Source organism: Lentinus tigrinus (genome assembly GCF_003813185.1).
Source record: "Lentinus tigrinus ALCF2SS1-7 unplaced genomic scaffold L226scaffold_29, whole genome shotgun sequence".
NCBI classification, from domain to species: domain Eukaryota; kingdom Fungi; phylum Basidiomycota; class Agaricomycetes; order Polyporales; family Polyporaceae; genus Lentinus; species Lentinus tigrinus.
In genome coordinates, this window is record NW_027137938.1 from 132,770 (window position 1) to 152,362 (window position 19,593).

Consider the following 19,593-nt stretch of genomic DNA (forward strand, 5'->3'; position numbering starts at 1 on the left):
CGCGATGCCGGGGAGAACGAAAAACTCTCATTTCCCTCGTAAACAGCACAGGCGGCCGTCGTATGTGCTGATCATATCAAATACAGGCAGCTCCATAGATCAATCCAGTGAACGACGCGCATATATTATAATCCAGCCACGTTTCGATCAGAACGGTAACTCTACGCCTGTGTCCAAAAACATCTCTTCATCGTCGACATCCCTCCTCCACACCCGGAGCTCGCACCGAGGCACGAACCGTTTGAACAGCGGCAGGTATCCTACCACATCCTGGAGAGGCTTCTCATAGTCCGGGTTTAGCTCTAAACGGAGCCGTCTCAGCGGCGCAGCCCTGTGATCCTGGCGCCGCGAGAGGCACCTCCGTACCTCTTCCATGAGCTTCACCGTCGGTTCTGCGTTGTGGATCCACAGGTACTCCAGGGCGGGGCACACCGGGGTTATAGCCCCAAGCTGTACTTGGGCGACAGTCGTCCCCAGAGCCTTGAAAATTGGTATCGCATCTCCCCCGTACTCGTCGTCGTCGATCACCAGGGTACGGAGGGTCGGATAGTGGGCGAGAAGGCGGTCTCTCCACTCGCATTCGCTGATCGCGTCTAGATCGCCCGCGCAGACAAGCGTGTCCAACGGTGCCCCAGGAAACATGTCCGGCACGGCTCGCACGAGGCCCTTGTAGTACATGCGCCGGGCCTGGGAGCGGTTCAGGTCTTTCCCAGTACCGCTTGGGGCCGACACGCTCAGCTCGAGCCTGCCGCTGGTCCCGGGCCTTCGCGTGGCGGTGACCTTGATGACCCCGGCTTCTTCGTGGCAGCTATCCACTTTGAGGCGCGTCGCGGACTGCAGGATGCCGAGATTGCGGCGGAGACGGCCAGCGGGGAGCATATTGACTGCGGCTGCGGCCGCACGCTCCTCTGCCAGCTCCCGGGTCCACAATGCGAGGTCGACGTGCGCGGGGACGTGGACATGCGAGAGCAGGTTGGCGATGTTCTCCGCGCTCCCGTGGACGGTCATGTCGCGCAGCCCGTGTCCGAGTTGTGCTACGGGAGTGATGGTGCGGTCGTCGGGAGGGCTGGGCACGACCGCGTCCAGGGCGTTGTGCTCGATGATGAGGTGTTCCAGCGACGTGCAGCTGCTGAGGAAGGTTACAAATTGGGCGGTGGTGAACAGCGGTCGGTCGCTCGCGTACTCGCCCAGGTGGAGGACGCGCAACGAAGAGAGAGCCATGGCATCTCCGACGAGGCTCAGCCCCTCCAGGTCCAGCGTCCTGAGTCGAGGGAGGGTTCCGTTGGTCAGACTGAGTATCAAGCCGGTGACGTCGTGTTTCCTCCCGTCGCGGATACTGTGGCTTCTGTGCTTGACCTTCACGATGAGAGTCCGGAGCTGCGGCATCGGGGCGAGCACGACGTAGTTGCTGAACTGGGCGCAATCAAGCTCCTTGAAGGACAGGTACTCGACGCGGTGCCAAAACGGCTGGAGCACCTTCATCGTCGCATCAAAGACGACAGGGTACCGGAAGCTCATCTGGATGGGCGAATTCTGCGAGCGCCGCAGGCACAGCTCGAGCCACTGCACGCTGCGCCCGACGGCGATCTTCTGCCAGAACTGGGGCGTGTCGAGGATGAGCTCGCGCCAATGCCGGCAGACGGCCGCCAGCCGGACCCAGTACGGCGACCAGGAGGCGGCGCCTGGGCCTGGGCCGGGGTTGGCCGCTGCGAGGATCTTGAGGAGCAGCTTGTTTGGGATGCGGACAATTGGGTGCGGGCGTCCTCGGGAAAGGTGGTATGCGGAGGGCTGCCTTGGTATGTATGTAGCATGTGAAGTTTGCGAGTGAGCACGGCTGGGGTGCATGCTTGGGAGAGTAGCAGGGTGGCTGCGACGAGACATCTGACGGGGGTAGATGAGAGACTGAACCTCTATGATCTTGAACTTAAAAACGCACCCTATTGCTGACTACACGAAATAGAAGGAATATGTGACGACGTCGGGAGCGGGGGACGTCCTCATATAGCCCGCGACGCTTGGACTCCATGTCGGCGGCGGCGCTATGGTCCTGTCAGCGTGCCGCATCCACATACACCCAGGTCAAAGCGTCATGTCAGCTCCCCTGCACCGACAATGCATCGCTCGGACTCGTTGTCAATACGAAGTGGCCGAGCATGGGGTGGCCTCGACCTGTGGAAGATGGACGTGCATAGATACACCTGAGACTTCCCTTCTTTGTCCAGTGTATAGCCACACAGTTCAGTACGTGGCGTCGACGCACCGTCGAGCATTGATGAGACCTTGACCATAGTGGACACAGATAATGGACGTCTAAAGCTAGATCCATATGAGTTCACTGGTCTGGCTAGGAATTGGAACACGTACCTTGACGGTGGCCAGCAGCGACAACGACAAGCTTGCGGTCCACCATACGGAGAATGGGAATCCAATTTACGTATCGACATCTACATTCCGTCTAGTAACATAGGCATCACACTAGTCAATCTCTAGTGGTAAGGAAGTAGCGCCGTAGATGGTATATGTCCTTCGTCATAGATCGTGAAATCCAAGGTATACGTAGTCCGTGGAGTCTGAGAGAGCTGAAGTTAATTCTTCGTCCGCGCCGAAAACTCTTGCGCGATCTCGACGATCGGCTGCCTCCGCTCCTTGGTGTCAAAGACCTGCGCATGGTCGATGTCGGGGTAGTACAGCACCTTCAGACGGTCCTTCTCCCATCTGAACCGCACCTTGTCGATCTCCTCATCGGTCAGGTACTGCCACACTTCCTTCGCGTCTACGATCTGGTCACGACCACTAAGAATGACTGCGACGTCGCGGCCTACCAGGTCCTCCTTCCACAAGATGTTCTCCGCCCAGAAGAAGTGCCGCGCAAGCGCCCGAGCGACGTCCGGATCGCGGCTCGCGAAGTACCACAGCTGCCACTCGTTCGCCGTGCGCGGCTGGCGGTACACAAAGTTGTAGGCAACAGAGGGGTATTGGAGGAGGAATGGGATTGGGTCGATGAAGATGTACGCGGAGATGCGCTTGGTGAGCGTGGGGTCGTGCAGCATGTGCGCCGCGACGACAGTGCCGTAAGAATGTGCGGCTACGACGACGCGCGGGATGTTGTGCGCGTCGAGCAGCTCGGTGAGCGCTTCGAGCATCTCGGGGCGCGAGAGGGGCGGATTGGAGATGCGCATGCTGATAGAGAGGCTTTCGATGGCGATGATGCCGACGTCCGGGTCGGCTTCGACCAGGTCTCGAAAGAAGGGCGTGTATGGCCAGAGACCGATCTGCGTGGAGGTTAGTAGAGGTGACATGAACGACAAGCGGTGGACGTACGCCGATGCCATGGAGGAAGAGGATCGGGTCCTTTGTGGCAGAACGATGCGGTCTCAGCCAGTAGATGAGGTCGGGATGAGGGGCCTTGTTCGAGAAGACGGTGAATACTCGAGGAGGAAAGCATGTCGTCCAATTGCCGGACGTGTAGTGGCGGAAGCCGGCCCTCATCATGGTGATGCCTGTGATAGTATCGACTATGAAAACTATCTGCGACGGGTCAGAAGGGATTGAATGTGTGGCGAGCAGATCGTGTACTCACAAAGTACCATAGCAGCGGTCGATGTACGGTGTCCACAGGGTCGAGCGTGACCTTCATGCACCGCACCGTCTGGTCCCAGCCTTCCTCCATCTTGCGCCCGAGCAGCTTCTCGATCTTACGCACGTAACCTTCGATCTCGTCGACCCACTCCTTCTTCAGGCCCTCTCTTTGTGATCCGAAGAGGGCCCAGAGGAGCCATTCGACCATGTTCTCGCGCTTGATGCCGTCTGGCGGTGCAGAGAAAAACCAGCCAGTCGCAGTGTCGGTATCGTGGACTCGGGCAAAGCATTTTGCGAACAATGCCTCCCGGACCTTGCGCGATGGTAGAGGAGGATGTATAGCAGCCTAGTGAGACAAATACAGCGTCAGTCTGCATTCAATCAGGTTTGAGGACGGAATTTTAATATCGATTCATTTGAGGCTGTCCCGTAAGCGTTCTCTGCTTTCCTTCCGCGCTCTCCGATCTTTGTTCTGAACGGGCGGGCCCTGAAGATCTGGCAACGAGACTAAAATTACGCGTGAAGGCAGGTAGAACGACGTGGTACAGCCAGGAAAGACCATACGCGCACATGCTTATGTTGTCGAGTAAGATCTGCGTATGGGCGCGGCGATGACGTCATTACCATTAACCATGGGACAGCTCACTTGAGATTGAATCCATGCGCTGACTGCCAATGGACTCAACGAACACTCGCGAGTCAACGCACGGTCAGAGTGAAGAGGAGCCTTATGGCGTATATGTACGAACTCTGCGATGTACTTTGGGGCAGCGCTTCCGCAGAGTCGTCGTGCGTAAACGGAACCTTTGTAGGAGATCGCCGTATCTTCGGAAGACCACCACGCCATGGGGAACACCAGTCTTCCCTGCAGACAACGCCGCGAACAAGAGAGGAAGGAACTCACCTTCTGGAGGAGCCGTGTTCTGGGTAAAAAGACGAGCAGGTAGAAGGCCGCCTCAGCCGCCGCGTAGATACCCAACCAACGCGAGTAGAGGAAATATCCGTGGTATCCGCTCAGACAACAGTAGAGGATGCTGAGTGGGGCAATAGAACGCAGAGCGAGGATGGAGAGTCGGATGAAGACATATTCTGACCAGGAGTGGCCGATCATGGTATATGGGTATCGCGGACTGGATGTCGTCTCTCGACTGTGGGTATGTCAGCCTTATATTCCTCAGATGGGTGTGGTCATCGTGGAGCACGACGTCGACGGCCTCGAGGTGCCTCGTCGTTGTCCCCCACGCTCAAATAAGCTTATTGCACTCACGGCACCGCCCCACGTGCCAATTGAGTCTCCGCTTCGGCCGCCGAGCACCCGAGCCTTGATTGTTTGTGACTCCGAAGGCGCCGTCTCAACTCTCGCTTACAGGCAAACTTTCCCGCGCCCAGACGCTCTCAACAACGCCGTCCACCGCCTCGTCCTCGACGTTACCCGCCCCCACGTTTCTCCCCGACCACAAGCAAGCCCTGTGTCCAGCATGGCAAAGAAGAAGAACAAGCAGGTACGTGTTCTTACCGGACTATTGGACTTATACTCAAGCATTCCTAGGTCCTCCGCCCGTGGTGCTGGTACTGTGAGAGGGAGTTCGAGGATGAGAAAGGTACGTCTCACTTGCTCTTGACTCGATGTATGCGCTCGCTCACGACTCCGATAGTGCTAATGCAGCACCAGAAGGCTAAGCATTTCAAGTGCAATCTGTGCCCTCGTCGCCTCAATACGGCAGGTGGGTTAGCCGTGCACATCCAGCAAGTCCACAAGCTCGAACCGGAAAAGTGAGTATATGCGTATCATCAATGTCGTTCGGCGCTGATTGTTTGCAGTCTTCCTCGAATTGAAAACGCGCTGCCGGGGCGCGATGGCTACGAAGTCGAGATCTTCGGTATGGAGGGTATCCCTGCCCCTGACGTCGCCGACTACAAGCGACGCAAGGAGATAGAGCTAGGTCTTAACCCAGGTTCTATCACTCAACCACAGTCCAAGCGTCCCAAAGTTGAGAACCGGCCTCTCTCCGAGGACGAACTCAAGGCCCAGCTAGAGGCCCACAAAGCCTTGATGGGCGCCTCTGAAGCTGCGAACGCGCCTGCTATCCCCGAAGCCGCTTCAGGTGCGGTATATGCTGCTCCCTCACAATCATACGCTGCCCCTCCTACTCCCGCTATTCCGCCGCCCGTCATGTCGCCTCCAGGAGTTCCTCCTGTGATGCCACCAGGTGCGCCTCCTTTCATGCCCGGAGTTCCGCCCCCAGGTTTCCCAGGTCAACCACCCTTCCCTCTCCCCGGAATGCCGCTTCCCCCAGGGTAAGTTGTAGATCCATCTTATATCATACTCGGAGGCTCATTCCTATCTAGCATGCCACCACCGCCCGGATTCCCGATGCCGCCACCATTCGCCGGATCACCCCCGCCAGGCATGCTGCCTCCCGGCCTACCTGGTGCGCCACCTTTCCCTCCAGGTGTGAGACCTCCTTTCCCCCCTCCTCCCTTCCTTCCTCCTGGAATGCCCGGAGTACCCCTTCCCGGTATGCCTCCACCCGCCTTCTCCCCGCCTCCAGGTGCGCCCGGTTTGCCGATTCCTCCCATTCCTGGCATATCACCACCTCCTGGTATGCCGGGTGCTCCGCCAGCACCTGGCCAGCACCCAGCTGCTGGTCCGCCTGGCGCGCACCCTCCGCCTGCTCAAGCACAGCATCAGCCTGCGTCTTCGGTGCCGCCGCCGCCGTTGGTGCTGCCGAACCCGTCTTTGGCGCAAGTCAACCCGCCGTTCAAAAAGGGTACTGCACTCAAGTGGGGCGACCCGAACTTCTCTCCGGTCAGTTCGCTGTCTAGCATGTCCTTGGGCGATCACTAACTCCCTCTGTGTTCACAGGAAGAGCGACGGTCAAGAGATCCGAAGTACTACTTCCCTCCTTCAGCTGCCTCAAGCGAAGGGCCCGTGCCCAACGTGTCCCCTGAAGAGATGCGCGGTAAGAAGCGCGCGAGAGCGGAAGACTTCTTGTAGTCGTCAAGCCACCCGTGCGCGCGAACGAGGGAGGAACGAAGGCCACGTCGACGCAGCCGTGCGGATGTGCTACCAGTCCGTCCCATCCACCCATGCTTTCCGCTATTCCCCATAGTGACTCATTCCTCCCTTGGGCACGTCGGTCGGCCGGCGCGGCGGCATGGAGATGCGGCCGCCACCTCCTCCTTCAATGATCACGGTCGCGGGTCCTGCGCGGTGCGGAGTCAATCCTCTTGTTCTATGGTACTTTGCTCTCTATAGCTCGCTCACCATACGTTACTATGTACGGTCGGTCGTTCCGCTTTTTTCTTTCTTTCTCTTTTCTCTCTTCTCCTTTATTGCCCTCGGCCTCGGTATGCTTCGCTGCAGACTCAGAGTTCGTATGTATCAATGAAAAGGTTTGTGTATGGACGTATACTCTATATGCAGATGTCACTCACTGTACTGCGAGACGCGCTCGAGACGCTCGGCCCCAGGGGTCGACCGAGGGCAGTGAGGTTGGGTATTTGGGATGGGAAGCCAAGAATGTCGGTCGTCAGTCTATCGTATCGTCAACGATGGATCCTGAACTGACAAGCGGTCACAGCGCATGCACATGGATATGTCGTTGCCGTTGCCGTTGTTGGTCAAGAAAGGATATGATATTGGGTCTGTGCAACGGGTGAGCTGCTCCCCATCTCTAAGACTCTCTTTCTTCGGGTTACCCGTTCCATGCGTGTCATCTCCCACCGATATCGTGCTGTTCAAGTCCACTTGCCACTTGGTGTTTAACGCTTTATACCCTGTGGATGTTATTATCGTACTTGTCAAAGTACATGCATGTCGAAGGGGACCGCAGTGTGACTGGAAGGGCAACGAGGACAGGAGTAGTACTCGGAGAAACTCCGACTTCATAGAGGAGTCCGGTTCAATGGTAGTTCCCAACACCGTACGAGCGTAGACAAGTGGAACTTATCCTCTTCAAGAAGGCGTATGTACGTCAGGTTCTTTCAATCCGTCGCACCTTGTATCGTCCTGTTTCTGTCGCGGGGCATAAATGCGCTTCTTGAAGTGAGCAAACAGCAAAGAATCGGAGGGCAGCGAACTATGGTTGCGATCGCGAGATCTCGTACCCCCTCTGGTATAGTACAGTCAAGAGTTCGACTTCCTCGACTCGGAGGCCCAAGGCACATATTGAGATAAAAATGTGTGTTGTGCTGTGTACTGAGTACATGTCGGAATACAACACCAGAAGAATCCTCAATCGCGAACAATACACATGTTCAGGAGCGAAAAGATGCGTCCAGGTACCCCATGCCGTGTTCCGGCGGTCTCGAACCTCAACGTGCCATGCTATCAGAGGGTCAGTGAGAGACTGTGCTGCAACCCAAACCGGGTAGCACTTACCCTCGACAATCACTTCCTCTTGCAATGCTTCTTGTGTTCGGGCCAGTGCGCCGTCTGACAAGTTATGTCACAGTACCTGCGCGATACGCAAGCCGAAGTCCGATCAATTATCATTATGGTGGACGCACGCCGAACCAGATACTCACCAAGCCTTGGAGCACCTGCCGCATCGCTTGAGCATCGCAGTTGTCTTCCCGCAAGACGCGCACCGAGAGAGCGCAGCGCATCCTTCGCCCATCCGGACCCGAGACCGGGTCTCGCAGTGACAGGTGCAACGGAGCGCGCCGGCAGCCGTAGAGCCAAGGCAGAAGTTACTCCAGTCCACAACGCCAAGGTCGTCCGTGGCGTCCACGAGGGAGTCTGCGCCCCACGAACTGACATGACGATTCGTTGGCGTCCGTAGTTGCTTGTTGAGCGCGTCAAAGCGCTTGATGAGGCCGTCCCATGTGTTGATGCCGGAGCGGTAGTGATCGAGGAGCAGTTCTCGAGCGGTTGGTCCTGGACGCTGAGGAGGAGGACCTCTGAGCAGATGCTGTATGCATTTGATACGCTTGTACATCCGCAGTGATGGCTGTCAGTGGGCAATCAGTTTCGATAGCTATGAGGTGCATGCGTAAAGGGAGTTACCTGGATACTCTTGAGACCAGACTTGGGTCCCCGGAGGATGAGCGTGATGAAGATGCGATAGTCGAGAGTCCACAGCAAGCTGGGCAGGTCTGGTGGCGCCTGAGAGACGTAAGTGTCGGCGAGCTCCAAGGCGTCCTCGAGACATCGCACTCCGACCGCCCGCTTGTGTTCTTCGGAAGGAGCTGCACCGGCAAGATATACGAAAGCCTTCTGCATAAGTGCAATCATTAGACTTTTCTGAAGTCGCTGGCGAGAATCCAGAGGGAGTCGGGGGAGCTCGAGAAGGGCGCGCCGGCAAGTCCGTATCAGGCCGTCGATGTCGCCTTCATTCGCGTCACAAAGGACCAGATGTGCCCATAGATCCCTTGGGTCGCGCGCGAGGACGACCTTGGCGTATTGTGAAGCCCCTTCACGTGCAGTCAAGTACAAGTGCTCGAGATGGAGAGTGTCGGCCCTTGAAGAATCCCCTCGCCCACGGAGAACCTTGACGGCGGTAGACAAGGCGGCGCTCAGGTGACGAGCCACAGCACAAGGGGCGCCTTTCCAGGAGGCATATCCGGCCATAACGATATCGAGGTGTCGCCCGTGTTCAGTGAGGAACGCAACCATCTCCGTCCCGAATTTGCGGTGGTCACGGTGGTGGCTGAGACGGCGGACAATGCCCAAAACCAACTGTCGGCAGCGGATCACTTGCGACGCCTCGCATTTGTCGGGTCCGTAATCCTCGACCACTTGACGCAGTGCAGGTGGGAGTCGTTCAAGCCGAAGAGGGATGGCAGGGGACATATTGACTAGAGGTCCGACCTTCTTGAAGTCACGGAGAAGTAGATATGCCCACACAGAGACAACTCGCAAAGCGACGTCTTCACTGCGTAAGAGAGCTGCGATAAGGTCCAAGGCAGCTGTCTTCTCCTTCATGGACTGCCAAGAACACAGCGAACATGCCGATAGGAGAAGGGACAAGCCGTGTAGTATCAGGTCGTGCGGAGGACGATCGGTGGGTAGAAGCTCCATGACAACATCGACTGCTGCCAGCAACCCTGACGGGAGGAGCTTCTGAGGGTTATCCTCGGCATACAGGGTATGTGACACCGCCGGAATGAGCGATGCGAGGTGCTTCAGGGTCATCTCGAGGAATGGCCTGGAAGTGAAGCGAGAGAATATGCGGAGAGAGATAAAGAGAACTTCTTGCTTGCTTGTATGATCCCCGTAGCATGCCGCAAGAGCGAGTATCTGGTACACCGGTTCCATGTGCGCGTCGATACCGAGACGGCTGCGGGTTTCGGGGAGGGAAATCAACTTGATTCTGTTCAGTAGACCTGCATCAAGTCATAAGAAATAGTTAGAGGATGCGATCAAGCCAATCCGATGGAACGCATACCTCTCTCGAGAAGCTGCTGACACAAATCGGCGTCGACGCATATCGACCGCCAGATGTGGATGACGGCGTTCAAGATGCGGGCATCCTGGTTGCGACAAGTTACTTCGAACAGCTGTTCAAGTTTCTGCGCGAAGGATGGGAAGAGACTGTGACTCATCCTCAGTCCGCTCCGTGAGAGTAATGCTGAAGGCAAGGTAGTAAGGGGCTGCGGCGGATAGTTCGCATTAATGCTACCACTTACCTTGCGGGATACCCAGGTAATGACATGTCTGAGCAATGAACGGTCTGGGATCGTCATCCGGGAACCCGCGGAGGTCCATACACATCTCTTCATATAATACATCTGCGGGCAGGCCGTTCATGATCGACTACTGATGGCGAGGCCCAAAATGGCGAAAGGTTCGGTGAAAGGTTTAAGGGATAGACTGTGGTGTAACGATTGTATGAAAATACAAAATGTCAGTGGATAAGCCAGTATACTATCCCCGATTGTTTAAGGCGGGCTGGCCTCTCGGGCTTACCTGCATAGGCTGTGGTGGTGGTGGTGGTGGTGGTGGTGGTTGACTACCAAGAATCCTAAGCGCCCGTCAGCCACGTAGCCTTGACTTGACTCGTTCGGAGTTCCCCTCTCTTCCTCCTCCTCCTCAGATTGACTCTCTTGGATCAATCGCCACGAGAACATCCATTTTTGTGACCTGTGATTTGTTGTAACGAAGCACACTGGCATGGTGAGCGGTTCATTTCGGAGGCCCCAATGTGATAACCGTCATGAGCGAGTTGTCGGCTCCGGCGAAATTCATGCTACTTGCTCTTCGGCCCACCCTCACCTCAAGATCACCAATAGTCAATGCATGAAATATATAAGTGTTTGAGGTCGACACGTTTTCGATCTATGGAGACGAGCGGACTTGTGACCGCTAGATCTATTCTGAATCGTACGTTCTTCATCGCCGTTCTCCCCGATGTTCTACCAACTGATCATTGCCTGTAATACAGAGCAGCCGATGCGATGCGGGAGAAGGTAGAACAGAGAGCGTAAAGGCTGAATGCTCCCCTTCGCAACTTCTCATACGATGGGCGGGACCGCGACAAGCGACGGATCGCGGCGAGAATCAATCTTGTACATTGTACACGTCATCAATTGGCTGCGTAGTCTATGAAGGCCGTGGAAGTACAATGCACTGATACAGCAGGTCATTAGAGCATTAGGTACGTTAAGTATGCTGTGGAGTGGGAAGGGTCCTAGGAGCAAGCACTGATGTCCATGTGATAGTACAGGGAAGAGCGTCCGTCAAGGCGGCGAGATCAATAGCTCGTAGCGCGTCCGTGGCGAGATAGAATGATACTGATATGTGGCCCTTACTCCGTCTCCGTGATCGTGAACTCGTCACTGAAGTTCCCAGAATCTCCGAACACTTGAGTGACCGATGGTGAGTTTTGCTACCACGGATCAGGTCCGATGAAATACTTACAGACAACCTTGTAGTCTCCCCCGTTCTGGACCTTTGGAAGCATGAAGTTGACGTGTCCATCAGTGATGTTGAAGTCCTTGGCGAGGATCACTGCGAATTCGGAGTTAATGCAAAACAATCCCGCGACAGAGCAGTAGAACGTACCATCAGTGGTATGCTCGCCCTTACGGAGGTAAATCTTGCCGACCGGGTTGGTGATCCGATTCGGGGGGGAGGAAGCGTCCCTGGAAAAGCAACTTCAGGTTCGTTTCCTTGACTGAGGCTCATTGGTACCGCATACCAGGTGACATTGTAGGTTTGACCGGGGTGCCATAATGCACCCTTGCACGGGTAGATGACGTGCGGCACGTACACGTCGCGCATGCTGGGGACGGCGTGCGCGACCTCAAGGGCGCCCAAGATCGCGGTGAAGAAGAGGAGACAACGGGCGGACGACGTCTGGGCGAACATGGCGAGTAAGGCTTCAGAGATCGTTAGAATGATTTGGTTGTGAGGCAGGAGAGAGTAGGAGCTGGAGAGGCCGCTGGGCTGAGGAACATTGCGAGGTGCGTCGTTCAGCTTAAGTATGGCCAACGAGACGGGTTTTACGGGTCTCCGAGGATGTTTGGCGGGCAAGACCGGTGCTACTGGCGAGCATCGGTCAGGGTCTTTCGGTGGGGGCTCCAAATCGGTCAGACAGTACGCCCAAAGGCGGGTACACGAGTGGTTACGCGTAAAGGTTGACTCTTGCGGCCCACAGACGCGCCTGGAAAGTGGGACCACCGCGGCCTTGCTCTCCCGTGGTCCCTGCGTGGCACGCTAGTCACGCGTCCGACGCGCACACGTGCTGGAGACCCTGTGCATGCTCACTTAGCCTCCCGACGGCTTCCGACGCGAAGAAGAAGGATGCAGGACGGCACTCCCTTCTCCCCTCTCATACAGCGACCTGTGATGGTACGTAACGTCAACCATCGCCGTCGAGTAGATTTGGAGCCTTCACGATGAGCTCCTCGTACTGACGTAGGGAATCGTGGGCAGGTGAGCCTCCGCTGTTATACAGTCCGGAGCGATTATCTACCCACAACGTCCTTCGCACCTCCGCGTTCAGGACGAACAAGAGCACCGTGGAAATCCGACAGTCTCGGGATCGAAACAGTATCGAGCATAGCCCGAGTTAACCCCGTCCGTAAACTTCTTTGCCCGACGTCGGGCTCGTTCAAGCGATCTTGGCCCCCGCCGAATCTGCTTCCATGCCCTCGGTTGCGGCTGGCGTGGCGATCCAGCCGAGTTCCATGGTCGGACATTCTTGCACCGGCGGCGCCAGACTGTGCTTTTGTCTGGCGTATGTCTTCCTCGATGGGCTCAGGAAGTTCGGAACCACGGCCCCCCTCTTACCATGGCCGCCGGCATCTGTTGGTCTAGAAGACAGGGATTGGCATAGAAGTCCGAAAATCTCGTGGGACGTCTGCTAATTATCAGCTCGAGCATGGAACGTAGGGGAGGGGAAGGCACGAGCCTCTGCCAAAGGTTAGCGGATGTCGCGACGTACTACAGCGCCAAAGGATCGGACCGTTCGCGAGTAAGGAAATCCCTTCAGACAAGGATACGAGACTCACCTTCAACCCGAGCAGCGGTGTTGGTGAGGAAGTACTTGAGTTCCGATGCTACTCCGGGACTGAGTCCTCCCCGGACCCCATGAAGAAGAGTCACCGTAAGCGTATACGAAGAAGGACGCGTATCCACCATTCCCTTCCGATCCCTGGTGCAGCGATCTTGCTTACTCAAGCTTACCCTACTTTACCCATTGAACGTCAATTGAAAATGCAGCCCATCGGTCGCACCGATGACGGTCCAGAGCGAGCATCGGAAGGTTGGCTCGCTATCGCAACGCAACCGCAACTTTAACCCGTGAACGATATGCCACATTCAATTTCACTACTGACACAAAGGGCTACACAATGAACGCTGCAGCTCGAAGAGTCCAAGTATGCAAAGTCCGTCTGTACAAAAAAGCAAGCGTCCAGGAGTAAAGGAGAAGTTCGAAAGTGTGTTTGTTATACATCTGAGTAAGTCCGTGCATTCGAGTTCATGACATCATTACCCCCTTCCAACGCGCACCCAATCGTGTTCGAATTCGTTTAACCTTTCATCTTCGGCTTGCCGACGCGTTCTCCCCAGTTCCCCGTTGTTGAGTGTCCAGGAACCGGCGAGTGCCTCAGAAGGGCGACGGCCCATTGATAGTGAACTGCGGGCTGAAGTTACCCGAGTCGCCAAACACTGGACAAGCATCGGGAGGGTCAGCATCGAACGCAGGTGTGGGGTCGGCAGGTGGGGATCAGGATAAGGGATCAGGAGTAGAGACGAAGAGATACGTACAGACGAGGCTGTAGTCGTCGTCTGGAAGCACCCACGGAACCGTCACCTCGATGCGACCGAGGAGGATGTCGAAGCCGCTCGCGAGCACAACTGCACGGCACGACACGTCAGCGAACAACAGACGCGACAGAGGACGAACGTAGAATGCTGCACGTACGTGGAGTAGCGATATCACCCTTCCGCAAGAGGATGAAGCCTTGACGGTTGGTGATCTGCTCGGGCGCGTTGGAAGTATCCCTGAAAGAGGATGGGCGTCAGCAACGCTTCTATTAGCCGCCTGAGTAGCACGGGCGCACTCACCAAGTGACGTTGTGCTTCTGCCCTTTGGTCCATACGGTGCCAGCGTGCGGGTACAGCACAGGAGGGACGAAGACGTCCCGCTTTTCACCAGCTTGGGCAGGGACTGCTGCACCCATGACGAGCTGCGAGAGACACGCGAAGAGCGCGAGGACGGCAAGGACCACACGAGTCGAGTACGAGGACATGATGAATGATGATGATGTCGTCGAAGTTCGTTGGGTCGTGTCGTGACTTTGAAAGCAGCGTGCGTCGTGAACAGGGCAGAATGCTACCACAGCGGTGTGGAGTGTGAAGCGGGAGTGGGCCCCGAGAGTCGAAGGTCGGGGATATCAATCGATGTGGAGGGGATACTTATACATACGAAGATGCCTCGGCGTCATGTCGGTGAGACTATCAGACTGTCTCATGCCGTCTTCCATCTGCTACAGTGACAGCATGCCATGCCGGCTCGTCATACATCCAAAAGCCTGGTGTGGGAGATCCTAGCCAGTGAGAATCGAGAAGCATGATAATCATCACGCACCAGCTCCCGTCAACGTCCTGCGCTCATCTGGCTTGCTGGGCTTTCTCGATGCCGGCTCGCAGGCGCTGGGATGCGCGATTCTGGCATCCATCTGATCTGCGCGCATCGGGTGACTGCCATCGGGACACTAGACGTACGCACACCAGAACCAGCACGGACTTGCCTGAACGAGCGGGAGGAAGGGTCGCAGCCCAGTCAGGTGGGCGCGTTGGGCGGCCTACGCCTGAATGTTGCGGGGGTAGATAGCCTCCTCGAAGCTGTCGCGCGTGCGCGTCGCTCAATGGTCGGAAAGGGGCCGAAGGTTGTGTCGCGTACTAGCGAACCCGCGGAAGGCACGATAAGGGCAGGCGTGCGGCTGCATGTTGTTCTGGACCCGGACATTGTGAGGTTAATCGACGCTGTCACGTTGTTAGCGAGGGTCGTTCCTCGGATCCAGATCGCCGTCGTGAGTGCGCAGGAACGACGCCACTGGCAAGACACCGAGCTGCATAAGGGTTAACTGGCGCAAGCGCAATTATAGCATAGATAGGTCCATATGTTACACTCCGTCCGTGTGCGTATTATACATACTGCTTGTGAGATGGTACATCTTGAGTTGCTGAATACCGAGACTACGATTGGGCCGATCAGTGCAGCTGTCAAGGTATATAGATCTTCGAGTACCCTTCCACGCTGCGAGACGGGGCGAGAGCGCACATCAGCATTGTAGGGTCCACACATGGCGCAATGCACGCAAGGAGAGGTAACGTACCTCCGTCGACAGCACGGGCAGGTGTGCTTGGACGCTGATGAGCGCGATGCCAGGTTGTTGCGGCAGTCATCGCACAGCGCTAGGCATCTGTGCACCGTTATGGCAGTCAGGGTTCCGGTCAGCGATGCGCCTCAGGCGAAGAAGGGGCCAAAGAAGCAGTGGGGAGAGACGTACCGACAAGGCCAGCAGATGATGTCCCGAGGCTCGACCGTGCAAATGACACAAGCGCGTGCGTTCTCGGAGAGAACATCCTCATCTTGCACCTTGGAGCGCTTGGCTTGCCGTCGCTCAAGCACGAAGTCGTCCCATTCATCCGAGCCGTGTCGAGGTCCTGATACGAGCCGCCGGTAGCCACGACGCGTCAGCGGGGACGATGACGAGTCTGTGATGTGTGCGAGCAGCAGCGGTGCGGACGTCACGTCGGATGCGAGGTCTGCGTAGAGCTGGGCTTGCTCTCCGCGCTCCGCTTCCGCATCGTCGTCCGCATCTATACCCGCGTCCTCCTGATCTGAACTGTCCGACTCGGGGGTCCGCTCATCCTCGGGCTGGAAGTCGTCTTCATCGTCACTGACCGATTCGCCACGGAGGAAGCGCTCATATGGGTCTGCATCTTCGTTCTTGGCTCTGTTGGCAGGGCCATTGAGTGCCGCGACCGACGGCGAGCGGGCACGTTCCATGCCTCTCCCTCGTGCCTTTGCTATGGCCAAGGCCCACAGACGCCGAGCGGCGTGCCATGCGCTGGCAAGGAAGGTGACCAGATGCCTCTGCCATGCGACGTTGAGTACCGTGTTCATCCAGAAGTCCGTGCTGGCCGCCTTGACCTTGACGTTGGTGATCTCGTTCGCGAAGCCCTTCTTGACGATGCGCTTCTTCCCGCGCTGCTCGTACGCTGGGGAGATCCCCGAAACACCCGACCTGTCGATGTCGAGTTCACCGCGCACGATCTCACGCTTTTGGGCAGAAACGATGTCCTTCTCGCTGGCACTCGTAACACCGCCAACTTCGTTCCCAAGTCCGGCGACAGAAGTGGCCTCCATGCTTGCAGTTCCCATCCGGAAAAGCGCGACGTTGAAGTCCTCCTCAGGTCGTGGCATTAGGGCCGCGTGTGCGAACAGAGGGCGGGAGATAGATCCCTCCGAGAGTAGTTGAGTGAGTCCGTTCAGAGCCACAGTGACTGAGATTATGGAGAGCATGATTGTTTCGACCACGCGTGCAGCGTAGGTGGTGAGTGGGTAAGGGATCGGGGAGAACCAAATGACATAATGGAAATGCAAGACAGCAAAGAGACCAATTGCGGTAGAGAAGGCGAGGCGGTACCGCTGCCAGCTGTGTTTGATCTCGAGACAGTGCATGACGGCAAGTTGCAGGAGCGGCAGAAGGACTGTGATAACGATGTGTGCATTCGGCCGCTCGGGAGAATCGCCCTCTTTCTCAGGAGCAGGGTGAGACGCAGATTCCACATACAGCTGGAAGGCAAACGCGAACTGCCGCAATGGTCAGTGACAGATACACATAGCTAGAAAGTGCCTCACCAAGTTGAACGGGGCGCTTTCGTTGATGTTCAGGCCTTCCAGGCCCGTCGTGAGAGTACCGATGCAAAGTGTTAGGCAGGTTGACATGAACGTGTACCAGCAGACGTCTTCCATACTCCTCTGTGCGACCCACTCGCCGATCGGTTGGAGGATTGTGATGCGAGTAAAGATGGAAGGGTTTTGACTCTGGACGAGCAAAGTAACCCACATCGCGATCGCCTTCGTGAGGAAATACAATGACGGGATTCGAAAGAGGAACCGTGTATACGCGGAGGAGAAGTCGAGGGGAAAGACCAGAGCGAGGAGCGCACGCTTGATGGTCACGGGCCTTCGCCTCTCCAGGTCGCGTTGGAGTTGGCTCAATCGGATAGCGTGCGGCCTACGAGGAGGTACCACTATGTTCTGGATTCTGTTGAGGATAAATGCCTGCTCTGAGGTTGAGTCAATGTCTTCCAATGGTGGACAGGACGAGATAATGTTGCGAGACTCCCGCGAAGCTACCAACCCGCGCCAGAACAGGCTGTGAGCCCGATCCTCGGAAACCGCTCTCCGTTTCGTGGGTATCCTTCTCAGTTCCATGACAGGTACCACGTCTGAGGAGCTGCACGAGCACACGCTAGCCACGAACGAGACGGAATCTGGCTGCCAGGGGAGAGTGCGCAGTCATTTTCGTTGAGACTACGCTCCTGGTCAGTGCACCAAATGCGAGCCTGCTGTGCAACACCACGGAATGAACAAGCGTCCTCTCGATATCCGAGTCCGGTCGCGATCCGCACCCGTTGAGTGGATGCGTCGCGCGGACTCTCTACATCGACGTACATGTCCCGTGTTTGGAGGGAGCTCGGTATGCGGAAGGGCCTGAGAGCTTGTGGATGAGAAACTCACCATGAGGAATAGTCCGACGAAGTATCCGGACGTTAAAAACCCCCACGGACCAGGCATGGGCGGAGGATTCGTCGCTCCTCCCATATGCCTATGCCTCCTGTATCCCTGCTGCGCCCCCATCCCATCGTTCGCGTAGTATTTCCCTGCCTTGGACGCTTGCGCAGCGGCGGCGGCTTCGTGCATGTCGAGGGTCATGTCGTCGAGACGGCGAAGTCGTGCGAGTGCACGCGAGGGGAGACTGAGGAAACGGTGCGCGAGCTTCAGGCTGGTGTTGAAGAAGAGGGAAGTGTTAAAGAACGTGTCGGAGTTGTCCGCGACATTGGCCGCAATGACCTCCATGGTCTTGACGACGCTGGCGACGTTGGCGACGACGAATCGGACGATGAGCGAAAGAGAGACGATTGTGGCTGAGAACGCTCAACTTCCCGCCCATGATGTCGTCGGCGCTTGGGTTCCCGAAAGCGGCCGGCGCACGTGGCTCTGGTACCTTCGGGGTCCGACTGGACCATGTCTTTAACTTTTTACTCTATCCTTCTTGGCTCCCAAAGGACGTGGATAGCAAGTATCGGTATTGATGAAGAAAGACACAGCAAATGGACATAGACAACATCGAGCATATTCGCGAAGGGAAAGCATGTGGTGAAGTCGGCAAACGTAACGGACCACGGTGAAACGACTTCCGGGAGCAAGTACTACAAGCGGGCATGGACTCGCCCACTAGAAGTGGTTGCTCGGCCTATACAATCACTTCTTGCCCTGGCTCTAGTCAATGGTCCAACTATGTGAGTGCGCTGCTACTGACAATGAGCGCGTTTGACCCACCTTGCCGTTCGAAAGGCTCTTCGCTGCGGATGACATGCTTGCGGTTTGAGCCCCAGGGAAGGTCGACACGAGGTTGGGCGACACAGGCGGCGTCGGAGCCACGATTGTGCAGCTGATGCCATGAGGCTCGCTGCTCAGCTAGCGTCACCGTCAGCCTCAAGGATACCTCAGGGAGCGGAGAGCAACCTGGCACGTACCGGCACTTGGAGGTGAGCGTTGTCGCTTTGGTGAGTCTGAGACGACATGGTGCGATGGATGCTGAACACGAGAGCGAGCACAGTTGCACGAGGGCGATGGTAGCCAAGGCTGGACTGTCAGCTTCGTCCGCGCAGCCCCTTATATACCCAGCGCAAGGCGGCGGGCTCGTTCCGAGCATCATCAAAGCTATGACCGGCGGGGCGCGTACCCTCAACTGGAGGACCTTGTTGGCCGTACCCTCTAGGCCTATACGCACCCCCGCTCCAAGACGAACAATGGGTCGGACACTCCGCGGCCTCCTGTCCGCTTTGCTCCCACCCATTGTTCGGCAGCAGGTGACATGCACGGTGGCCACTAGAGCCTGCAGAAACTGATTATCCCGCAGAAAGTCAAAAAGGGTAGAGAGCGCATTATGAGGCGACAATAAAGCATCGTCTGAGGCGGCTTCGAATACAATTCGTACCACTGCCGTAAAGCGATGTTTTTCTTGCTTACTATCTTCGTATGAGGCAGAACAATTCTAATCAATAGTAACGCATATCTCAAACGGCGCATGTAGGCTGTGATGAAAGAGACGGAGCGTAGCCTCGAGGTCGGCATGCGGATTCGAACACGCGGTCTTCGGGCCACATATCGAACACGATTAGGCGCCGGTATTCGGTTGCTTTTGGAGAACAATGAGTTGACAACAGCCCTCTTTCTTCGACCACCTCTCCTGGCTAAATCTCACCAATTTCCGACCCTCTGACAAGATCATTCCTCCCCAGACCTGAAGTTGCTGCTG

The 19,593-nt window shown here is 56.7% G+C and overlaps 9 protein-coding genes across 9 annotated transcripts; 2 read left to right on the forward strand and 7 right to left on the reverse strand.

Annotated features, from left to right (window-relative positions):
- Nucleotides 1–32: 32 nt before the first annotated feature.
- Nucleotides 33–2,436, reverse strand: L226DRAFT_175469 (uncharacterized protein). The gene is made up of 3 exons (XM_067672663.1): nt 2,365–2,436; nt 1,937–2,310; nt 33–1,881 (listed from the first exon to the last, which is right to left on the reverse strand). The coding sequence occupies exons 2-3, from the start codon at nt 2,024–2,026 to the stop codon at nt 148–150; spliced, it is 1,824 nt and encodes a 607-aa protein (XP_067532007.1). The 5' UTR covers nt 2,027–2,310; nt 2,365–2,436; the 3' UTR covers nt 33–147.
- Nucleotides 2,437–2,585: 149 nt separating this feature from the next.
- Nucleotides 2,586–4,690, reverse strand: L226DRAFT_573917 (alpha/beta-hydrolase; the record flags this gene model as incomplete). The annotated part of the gene is made up of 4 exons (XM_067684943.1): nt 2,586–3,272; nt 3,322–3,528; nt 3,581–3,925; nt 4,484–4,690. 4 exons carry the CDS (start codon nt 4,688–4,690, stop codon nt 2,586–2,588), a joined length of 1,446 nt encoding a protein of 481 aa, XP_067532008.1.
- A 298-nt stretch (nt 4,691–4,988) lies between these two features.
- Nucleotides 4,989–6,718, forward strand: L226DRAFT_175476 (uncharacterized protein). Its single transcript, XM_067672664.1, has 6 exons — nt 4,989–5,081; nt 5,129–5,180; nt 5,235–5,352; nt 5,401–5,877; nt 5,929–6,388; nt 6,446–6,718. Exons 1-6 carry the CDS (start codon nt 5,058–5,060, stop codon nt 6,575–6,577), a joined length of 1,263 nt encoding a protein of 420 aa, XP_067532009.1. The 5' UTR covers nt 4,989–5,057; the 3' UTR covers nt 6,578–6,718.
- Nucleotides 6,719–7,593, forward strand: L226DRAFT_175494 (uncharacterized protein). Its single transcript, XM_067672665.1, has 2 exons — nt 6,719–7,104; nt 7,164–7,593. Exons 1-2 carry the CDS (start codon nt 6,859–6,861, stop codon nt 7,515–7,517), a joined length of 600 nt encoding a protein of 199 aa, XP_067532010.1. The 5' UTR covers nt 6,719–6,858; the 3' UTR covers nt 7,518–7,593.
- Nucleotides 7,594–7,770: 177 nt separating this feature from the next.
- L226DRAFT_615466 (uncharacterized protein) lies at nt 7,771–10,520 on the reverse strand. Its single transcript, XM_067686776.1, has 7 exons — nt 10,493–10,520; nt 10,213–10,396; nt 9,972–10,154; nt 8,591–9,909; nt 8,110–8,534; nt 7,964–8,039; nt 7,771–7,909 (listed from the first exon to the last, which is right to left on the reverse strand). The coding sequence occupies exons 2-6, from the start codon at nt 10,331–10,333 to the stop codon at nt 7,973–7,975; spliced, it is 2,115 nt and encodes a 704-aa protein (XP_067532011.1). The 5' UTR covers nt 10,334–10,396; nt 10,493–10,520; the 3' UTR covers nt 7,771–7,909; nt 7,964–7,972.
- Nucleotides 10,521–11,330: 810 nt separating this feature from the next.
- On the reverse strand, nt 11,331–11,903 carry L226DRAFT_615467 (uncharacterized protein; the record flags this gene model as incomplete). The annotated part of the gene is made up of 4 exons (XM_067686777.1): nt 11,724–11,903; nt 11,588–11,667; nt 11,444–11,533; nt 11,331–11,386 (listed from the first exon to the last, which is right to left on the reverse strand). The coding sequence occupies exons 1-4, from the start codon at nt 11,891–11,893 to the stop codon at nt 11,331–11,333; spliced, it is 396 nt and encodes a 131-aa protein (XP_067532012.1). The 5' UTR covers nt 11,894–11,903.
- Nucleotides 11,904–13,482: 1,579 nt separating this feature from the next.
- On the reverse strand, nt 13,483–14,487 carry L226DRAFT_175525 (uncharacterized protein). Its single transcript, XM_067672666.1, has 4 exons — nt 14,099–14,487; nt 13,956–14,035; nt 13,799–13,888; nt 13,483–13,699 (listed from the first exon to the last, which is right to left on the reverse strand). Exons 1-4 carry the CDS (start codon nt 14,281–14,283, stop codon nt 13,638–13,640), a joined length of 417 nt encoding a protein of 138 aa, XP_067532013.1. The 5' UTR covers nt 14,284–14,487; the 3' UTR covers nt 13,483–13,637.
- A 772-nt stretch (nt 14,488–15,259) lies between these two features.
- L226DRAFT_468482 (uncharacterized protein) lies at nt 15,260–17,483 on the reverse strand (the record flags this gene model as incomplete). Its single annotated transcript, XM_067676137.1, has 4 exons — nt 15,260–15,293; nt 15,373–15,459; nt 15,547–16,856; nt 16,905–17,483. 4 exons carry the CDS (start codon nt 17,481–17,483, stop codon nt 15,260–15,262), a joined length of 2,010 nt encoding a protein of 669 aa, XP_067532014.1.
- Nucleotides 17,484–18,533: 1,050 nt separating this feature from the next.
- Nucleotides 18,534–18,856, reverse strand: L226DRAFT_573923 (uncharacterized protein; the record flags this gene model as incomplete). The annotated part of the gene is made up of 3 exons (XM_067684944.1): nt 18,534–18,551; nt 18,612–18,749; nt 18,809–18,856. 3 exons carry the CDS (start codon nt 18,854–18,856, stop codon nt 18,534–18,536), a joined length of 204 nt encoding a protein of 67 aa, XP_067532015.1.
- Between the last annotated feature and the right edge of the window lie 737 nt (nt 18,857–19,593).